Here is a 9,640-nt window from a genome sequence, read left to right as displayed (position 1 = left end):
AGTGAAAAGCTTGAGACTAAGCGGTTAATGTCGTGATCCAAAGCAAAAAGATTGTGCTTAAGAATTCTGGACACTGCTATCTGGGGATTCTAGCAAAGCTGAATCATAATCCGAAAGGGTTCACCCAATTCAAGTGTATGTGGCATTTATGTATCTGGTGGTAATACTGGAAAACAAAGTGCTTAGGATCACGGCCAAGACTTTGAAAGCTATGTTCAAGAATAAAAAAGAACTGAACTAGGAGATTCAATAATATCATCTGGATTCTAAGTTCCTAAAGATGCCAACACTTCTGAGTTTCAATGGATAGTGAGATGCCAAAACTATTCAAAAGGAAAACGCTACTAAGTCCTGCTCATCTAATTGTAACTAAGCTTCATTGAAAACTTTGAAATTTATTTGTATCTTACTTTTCTTTTTATCCTAATATGTTTTTGGTTGCTTGGGGGACAGGAAACACTTTAAGTTTGGTGTTGTGATGAGCAGATATTTCATATGCTTTTTGGCATCATTTTCATATAGCTTTTAGTATGTTTTGTTTAGTTTTTATTAAGTTTTCATAGATTTTAGTGTTAAATTCTTATTTTTGGATTCTACTTTGAGTTTGTGTGTTTTTGTGCAATTTCAGGTATTTTCTAGATGAAATTGAGGAGCTAGAGCAAAAGTCTGATTCAGAGACAAAGAAAGCACTACAGATGTTGTCCAGATTTGCCCTCCTTGCACTCGGAAGAGCTTTTCTGGAGCTGAAGAAGTCTAAAAGGAGTGTTCTCAATGACTATAGAAAGCTAACTTCCAGAGCTTTCCATTAATGTATAATAGTTCATACTTTGTTTCAGATTAGAAGGCCTAAAACTGGCATCCAACGCTAGCTTCCTACCCCCTTCCAGGCGTCTAGCGCCCACAAGGAAGAGACAAGCGTCCAAATGCCCAAAGAGGACCCCTTAGCCAGCGTTCAATGCCCTATAGGCCTCCTAGCACGTGGATCTCATCAAACCTCAGCCCAAACACTCACCAAGTGGGCCCAAAAAGTGGATTTTATCACTAAAAAGACTATTTTACCCTTACTAGTTAACAGTTTAGTATTTAAAGTAGAAGATCACTCTTTGTTAAGGATCTTCTACCATCTCTTCCAACATATTTGAGTTTCACCATTGTATTTTCCTTTTCAGTATGAGTTTCTAAACCTCCTAGGTTGAGGGGAGGATCCCTGCTGAGTCCTATGAATTAATAAAAGTATTACTGTTTCTCTTCTATCCGTGTTTGATTTATTTCTAAGATGTATACTCGTTCTTCAACATGGTGAATAGGATAATCAGTGACAATCAGCTCTGCTCATCATACTAGGACCGCGTGCCTGACAACCACCCGTGTCTACTTGGGTTCATGTGAATACGTGACTAGAAAGCGCGAACCACCAGTTTGATTATACATTTCTCAGACAGCTAATCCACGACTTTGTTGGGGACTTATTGAGACACCAATTCAGCCGATTTATGGGGCGATTAAGGTCTCTGTGGTAGAGGCTAGAACCTAAAAGAGCAGCATTCTCTTATCCAGAAGATTCGACCTTGTCTGTGGTGTTTTGAGTAGGGTTGCCAAGAGAATGAACTGCTAGAGCTTCACCCTCGTTCAGATTGGATGACCACGGCCAATGGCGTTTGATCTAAAGTAGAGGAGATCGATGACCACGGCCAATGGCGTTTATCACATATATCCTGCCATAGAAGAAATCATTCACAAGCAAAGAAGACAGTAATACCAGAATTAATTTAGAAAGACAAAGCAACTCCAATCCTCAACTATATTCTTATTACTGATTCCATTTAGTATAAAAAGTAATGTATACAATATTCCTTTAATTCAATTAAGCGTCAATGTAACAACCTTCTGATTCTACCTTGTGTGCGTACGCACACATGTCGGTGCATACACACAAGTGCTGTTTTGCAAAAAAATTTCATTGCACATTGAATTAAGCCCTAACGCACCTCCATCCCCCTCCATCCCTCTATTCTCTTACTTTTTCCTTGTTTTTCTACTTGTTTTACTTAGCTTTCATTGTATTTCATTTTCATTTTTGTAATTATATTAGTTTTGGTTTAGCTATTTGTTAAGTAAATAAATTGTAAGTGTTTGATTGATATTGATTGGGTTGCTTCTTGATTAAATTTCATCAGTGCACTTATACTTTGCTTTAATTTACTAAGTACCTAGTGGGTTTGATTATTCATGTTTTGATTGCGCCCTAGGACAAGTTATTTATGAGTGCATATGGAATTAAGTGAATTGAGTTGAAATTACTTGTTCATCATGATTTTTAATAAGTACCTTTACCACGTGACTATTTCATTATGTTTTCATGATGTATAAGGGGTTCTCTTTTCATTTAAAAAAAAAAACCAGTTTTAAACCAAAAAAAATCCAAACCAAACCAAATTTATTTTATAATTTGGTTTTAAATCCAATCCATCTAAATGGTTTTAAATCCAGATCCAAATCCAGATCCAGATTAAAATCCAAATCTCAAAAAAACCCTAATTCTTCATTTCTGATTTGGTGAACCAATTTTAGCTCGCATGAAATCACCAATCCTTTTCTCCTTCGCCCCGCAGCCGGCACCGCCACACCGGAGCAGGCAACTGGCACTGCAGTTTCGTAGCTGCCACCACCACCACAAGCGCGTCGCGCCACTGCTCTGTTCCGCCATCCGCGGTTCCGCCGTCCGCCTTTTCTCGCCGTGACCCAGCTCTATTCTTCTCCGTTCTCTGGGTACCCTCAAGGTGCCGTCCGCCTTTTCTCGCCGTGACCCAGCTCTGTTCTCCGTTATCTGGGTACCCTCAAGGCGCCGTCCGCCTTTTCTCGCCGTGACCCAGCTCTGTTCTTCTCCGTTCTCTGGGTACCCTCAAGGTTAGATAGGTTTACCAAAGGTTTGATTCCATGTTCTTTTCTGTTCTGTTCCATTCCATCAATTTGAAAAACTGAACAAAGTTTGATTGCTTATGCTGTTATGCATATCAAGTGTTTGTGTTAATCCCATTTTTATTTTGGGGTTTTTTTTTACAGCAAGGTTGTGTGGTTGTCCTTTGATCAAGTGTTGACGGTGATTTCTCAGAAGAACCATTCGCAGAGGCTCACCAAGCACCAGGTATTTGCCTTGCATTTTGTTTAAATTTTTTAATTAGCTTTGAATTTTGTTCCTGTTCATTCATCATGCTACTCTGTTGTTGATACATTGCACCAGGTTTCTCCAACTTTAACTATGGTTCATTCACTTTATACACATGCTAGAAAACCACATGATTTTACCCTCTTATTCAACTTTAATTATTCAGCTCAACTAACATTGGATTCTATTTGTACTCTATCAGAACTTCAATCTTTTGTTTTTCTCTGTCTTGATGGGTTCAATTAAAGCTCAAAATTACATAATTTGTCTGCATATTACGTATAAAAAAGATTGTTCCCATTGCATTGATCCCAAACGTGCAATAACTAACTGAAATGAAACTGTTGGTGAAATCAAATCTCTAATTAAGCTAAGTTTGCTTTGTTATTACGTTCCATCAACTTTGAAGATAGAACTTCTTCTCTGCAATAATTAACATGGGGAATTTGTGGTAGTTATGAGTATGGTGATTATGGTAGTTATGAAAATTTAATAATACTTGAAAAATATAGTTAAAATTAAAGTTATATTTTTTTATTATTTGACAATATTTTTTAATTTGATCATTCTTTATTTCTTCAAATTTGAGGTACAAGACAGTGATTTAGTGATGTGTTGGCTGTTTTGAGGTACAGGACAGTGATTTAGTGAATTTTGTTGATATGAAACAACTCAAAATGCTAATGTTTCTTTTTCCATTTTATTCTATAATTTTCTTTTTTTGGATTGGATTTCTAGATCTGAGATTTGAAATTCTGTTTGCTCTGTAAATTCTGTTGAGTCTTCTTGTTGTTGCTGTGGCTGAACATGAAAATCAAAAGTGGTTGTTGTTGAGCAGTTTGTTGTTGAAGTTCCTGATGAACCTGAACCTTGATTTGCAAATTGTTTTTCATAAAATTTTGCCAAAGATAAAATTTACTATTTATATTTATAGTCATTGAAACTATCCTAATTGTAATTGGGCTTGACCAATATTTTTACTCGCAACACTTAACTAAATTATTTAGTTCATGCAGTAATAGCTAGTATTGTAATTCATAGATATAAAATAGTAGAGTACGTAGCAGTAGCACTACTTGAGTGATATAAAATAGTATTGTACCTTCATGCCTATATATGATATAACACTGCTTCTCTCTCTTGCTGGATTAATATAATAATATAATATGCTACTTATGGTTAAGCAGACAGAAAGTAAAATAAAGTAGATAAACGAAGAATATTAGATACAGATAAGATTCCAAACGGTATTAAACTTTCTATATATGGCTAGATCATTATATCATATAAGTATGAAAAAGTAGTGCATTATCACTCAAGTAGCAGTAGCACTACTTTGACCAATCTGTTATATTAAATGCTTTATCTTTATTCAATATTTCCTTGGTTGCATTATCATGTCTACACAGAATATCAAACATCAATATGAGATTTAACATGTAAACAAATTGGTAATTTATCAATTCAGTTTGCTCTTTAGTAGTATGTATTTCTGCTTGTTGACATTTGAGATATTTGTTTTTGCCACTTGAATTATTCATTGTTCATCAATAATGAAACCTTGTAGCATGTTGATATAATTGTTATAGTGGTGTATATGTATGACTTTCAACATTATTTTATTAGGTACTTTATAGTTTTAGGATTAGCTTTTAGATATATTTTTATTAAATGCAATTCTAAACTTTTAAGCTGAGGTGTGGAATATGATAGCAAATGAAGACTTAAATATAGGATAGCAAATGAAGACTTAACTTGCTAGCTTCTATTTTCTTTAAACCCCTTTCTGAATGTGTAACAGAAGATGGAAGCTATTGCACTCTAAAATTAATAGGTTAAAAAAAGGGGATGGCTGAGATTCATGAGCAGAACTAGATATAAAATAAAATGCAGGAAATCAGGGACTAATTGTCTAATTTAGTTTACTAAACATATTCTGATGCTTGAGTGACTACTTTTTATAGGGGTAAGGTAAAGTTAATGTTGAAGTTTTATTGGCTGCTGTTTCTTTGGATTAGTTTGTGTTAATTTTAGCATATTTGGCATCAAATTTTGAGTTACGTACACCTTGCTTTATATGCAGAGCAAGATGAATGAAAATAGTAATATTGAAGCAGTAGGGATGTCCGCTAGCACTCAACCATCTTCTCCACCGTCAAGTGTTCGTAAGAATCGGTCAGCTGTCTGGGATCATTTTGATGTAGAGAATGCTATCGAGAAGAAGGCTAAATGCAAATATTGTGGTAGCTTAATACAATATGGGAATGGAACTAGCTCAATGGGTGGTCATTTGAGAAGATGCAAGCAAAATCCTAATAATGATTCGAACAAAAGAAGAAAAACGACGACCACACCGACTATAGATGAGCGTGGTGTTTTAAATTCACCCAGTGCTTCCAAATTTGACCAAGAGGAGGCTCGAAGGGCACTTGTGGAAATGTTTATTGGGGAAGAGCTACCATTTCGCTTCGTTGAAAGCCCGAAATTCCGAAAATTTGTGCATGCTCTACAAGCAAGATTCAAAGTTCCTTCACGGACTACATTAGCACGTGACATTGGAGCTCTTTATGCTGAAGAGAAGATGAAGTTGCAAGATTTTCTTTCGACAAATTGTGGTAGAGTATGTCTAACCACTGACACTTGGACTTCAATTCAAAATTTTACTTATATGAGTTTGACAGCACACTTTGTTGATTTGGATTGGAAATTACATAAAAAAATACTTAATTTTTGTCAAGTGACAAGTCATTCAGGAGAGGTTATAGGAGCAACAATTGAATCTTGTTTAAATAATTGGAATTTGAATCGGGTCTTTAGTGTGACAGTTGATAATGCCTCGTCTAACGATGTTGCAATTAAATATCTGAAGCAGCAATTGAATTCTTGGAATAGCATTATTTTGAATGGTGAATTTATTCATATGAGGTGTTGTGCACATATTATAAACTTAATTGTAAAAGAGGGGTTGAAAGAGATTGATGAATCAGTCTTGAGGATTCGTAGTGCAGTAAAGTATGTTAGATCTTCTCCATCTAGAGCTAGTAGGTTTCAAAAGTGTGTTGAACTAGAAAAAATCCAATATAAAGGCTTGCCTTGCATGGATGTTGAGACTAGGTGGAACTCTACTTATCAAATGTTAGAGGTAGCTTTGAAGCATCGCAAAGCATTTGAGTTGCTTGCTTTGAAAGATAATGCCTATGTAGGAGAGATGAATGGAGGAAAAGGGAAAGGTGTTCCTTCTAATTCAGACTGGGAGTATGCTGAGTCCATTGTACCATTTTTGCGAGTGTTCAGTGATGCCACTATACGTGTTTCTGGTACCTTATATGTTACCAGTGATATGTATATGAAGGAAGTATTTGCAATTGGACGATTTATTCGTCATTCTTGTGATTCTGTTGATTTTAGTACTATGTCAATGGCAGAAAGGATGAGGGTTAAGTATGAGAAGTATTGGGGCAATCCTGATTCAGTGAATATGTTGTTATTGATTGCTATCGTACTTAATCCAATGCAAAAGATTGAGTATGTCAATTATTTCTTGGATTACTTCTTTGGAGAAGAAAAAGGAGACGAATTGAAGTCAAAGTTGTCCAAGTGCATAAAGTTACTTTATCAGCAATACCAAAGTTCTGAGGAAGCAAGTGAAGCTGATACGCAAGATGTTCAAGCCAACAACATTAATACCGATCTTCATGGCATGGGCTTTTTTCTGCAAGCAACTGGTCGCAGAACAAATACAAGATCTGAACTTGATAGATATTTACAAGAAGAATGTGAGCCATACTCCCATAAGTTCGATATACTAAACTGGTGGAAGGTCAACTCAACCCGATTTCCAATTCTTGGAAATATGGCTCGTGAGGTATTGGCTATACCTGTTTCTACGGTAGCTTCGGAGTCAGCATTTAGTACTGGAGGAAGAGTCCTTGATCCATACCGCAATTCTTTAACACCTAGAATGGTAGAAGCCTTAGTCTGCACAGGAGATTGGCTTAAGGAAGATCTTTTCTCTACTTTAGATGATGATGGTGAAGTTCTTCAACAAAGAATTCTTATTTTTTCTCATTTTATTTTATTTTTGTTTTTGTTATCTTTCTATTTTAGAATTTAGGTATTAGTTACCAATTAAAAGTTGTTGAATATAGACTTGATAATTAATTTGATTTCCTTTGTAGATATATTTTCCTCTAATGATGGTGCTTGTTCTATGGCGGCATCAATTGATAATCTTGATGATGACTAGGTATGCTTAATATTCTCATTTGGTTTAATACTTTCATTCAAAGATTTATTTTAAAAAATGACAAAGGTATATTTTGTTATTTGCAGATATATTTTTCTCAAAGGTTGTGGTTGTTTGATGATTTTGTTGGCAACTTGGCATCTTTGATATTTTGTTAGAGAGATATTTTGGTGGTATTCTTTTGATGTCTTGAGAATGATTAAATGTTATATAGATTAGCTATTGTCATTAGATTTATAAAGAACCAAATTCTAGTTGTAAGAACCTATACACTTTAAAATGACTTTAGTATTAATTTTACTTTTTAAAAACATTATGGTTTAAAAATTGAATTTCTAAAAACTGATTTTAAAAGTGGATTTTTTGTAAAAATATCTGGTTTAAAAATTGAATTTTTAAAAACTAGTTTTAAAATTGGATTTTTGGTTGAAGAAACTGGTTTTAAAACTGGATTTTCAAAAACTGGTTTTAAAACTGGATTTTGAGTTAAAAAATCTGGTTTTAAAACTGGATTTTATAAAAAAAACCGGATTTTAGATTTGGATTTAAAAAAAACCGAATTTAAAACTGGTTTACAAATAAAACCGGATTTAAAACCGGTTTGTAAATAAAACCGGTTTTAAAATTTAAAACCAGTTTAGAACCGGTTTTTGTTTTTCCAAACCGGTTTAAAACCGGTTTTGCTCTTCAATCCAGTTCTGGTTTGGTTTTCTAAACCATAAAACTGGTTCTGAAGTGGATCCAGTTTGGATTTTTAAAAATCCAAACCATGCCCACCCCTAATTATTAGATTGGTTATTGGTTATTGTTTATTGTTCTTCTATATCAATTTTTGCAATTTCACTGGCACAATTTCAATATCCAATATTTCATATATTCAATTCAGTTTAGTTGTTGTTACCTAGGTTTGTTTATGCCTTATCTCTTGTTTATTCTTTACTTGCAACCTAGGGTACTTAATTGAGGAACACATGCTATTTCTTTTTTATTGTGTGGTTACTGTTTTTACCCGACCAATGTGTGTTTTTTAAACCGTACACACTTAAAATACACACATTGTCTGTTACTATATCACACTTTTAAGATATCTTCCTCAATTCCTATTTATTTGTTTTATCCAACAGCCCAAGCCCCAGTGCCCACCAGTTGAAGGTGGAGCCTTTTAATCCTTCTTCTCCTGAATGACATGCATGCACGGAGGACCGTGCAACAATTAAGTGTGGGGGAGGATCCGCAACTTTAGGGTGTAAATCTTTCTTCTGAATACTTTGCATTAATTTCTAGTTCTTAGTTATTATGTCCTTTGTGAATACTTGTGAATATTTCATTGCGTTGCACTTTACATAGTTTGCTTTTATCTACATATATATCTTAGGTTGCTATAGTTTTATGGTAGTAAATATTTGCATTTGCATGTTGCATAGTATAGGAAATAAGTTTGGTAAAAACAACAAGGAATTTGCAAGAAATCCCTTTTAGGGCATCCCATTTATTAGATTTGAAACTTATGTTTCAACTTGCTTGAAGTATTATTTTTCATGGAACATAGAAAACAGCTAGAATAAAACACCATGTGAGATTTGAGCTTTAATTGTGTGGTTGCACATTCTTTACCACACATTTTGTTCTTGTGTGCTATTCTCTTTTATGATTGTGATATTAGATTTGCTTAAGTCTTTATGTCCTATATTTGGTATTTTGAATGCATTTAGTATGATTGAAGCCATTTTTGAAATTGAACTCACTAACCCATATGGCCAACCCTTACATCTACCTTTGTAAACCACTTTTGAGCCTTTAATTTCCCTTTTGTTCTAATTTTAAGCACATCATTTGCCCTAAGCGAAAAACCAGTAACATCCATGAATTGTATCTTTGATTAGCTTGGGTTGAAGAGTGTGTGTTAATCAAGTGTGGGGGAATTTATGGGGAAACATTGGTAATTAGTTTACTTTGGGAATTCTTTGAGAAAATTTGTAAAAATGGGTAAACACTCATGCATTCATTACTTAAAACATGTGCATTTCTTTTTGGTGATAAAAGAAAAGAAAAATTTTGGTGTATATGCTTTTTGGAAAAAAAAAGAAGGAAAAGAGAAAAAGAAAAGCAAAAAAAAAAAGAAATGATAATAAGAATGTAAATAAAGAATGCATATGTGAATTAGAAAGAAGATGCATGAGTGAATGTGAGAAAAGAAACGAACGGGAAGTTAGGTTGTTTTTCTTTGG

General features: G+C 34.3%; 1 protein-coding gene across 1 annotated transcript; it reads left to right on the top strand.

The window, feature by feature from the left end:
* Positions 1 to 2,576: 2,576 nt before the first annotated feature.
* LOC112701399 (zinc finger BED domain-containing protein RICESLEEPER 2-like) lies at positions 2,577 to 7,165 on the top strand. Its single transcript, XM_072198786.1, has 4 exons — positions 2,577 to 2,737; positions 3,064 to 3,145; positions 5,250 to 7,031; positions 7,127 to 7,165. Exons 1-4 carry the CDS (start codon positions 2,577 to 2,579, stop codon positions 7,163 to 7,165), a joined length of 2,064 nt encoding a protein of 687 aa, XP_072054887.1.
* The last annotated feature ends 2,475 nt before the right edge of the window (positions 7,166 to 9,640 follow it).

This window comes from Arachis hypogaea, chromosome 7 (genome assembly GCF_003086295.3).
Source record: "Arachis hypogaea cultivar Tifrunner chromosome 7, arahy.Tifrunner.gnm2.J5K5, whole genome shotgun sequence".
NCBI classification, from domain to species: Eukaryota; Viridiplantae; Streptophyta; class Magnoliopsida; order Fabales; family Fabaceae; genus Arachis; species Arachis hypogaea.
The sequence above is the reverse complement of the archived record's forward strand: the minus strand, read 5'-3'. Positions and strand labels throughout refer to the sequence as shown.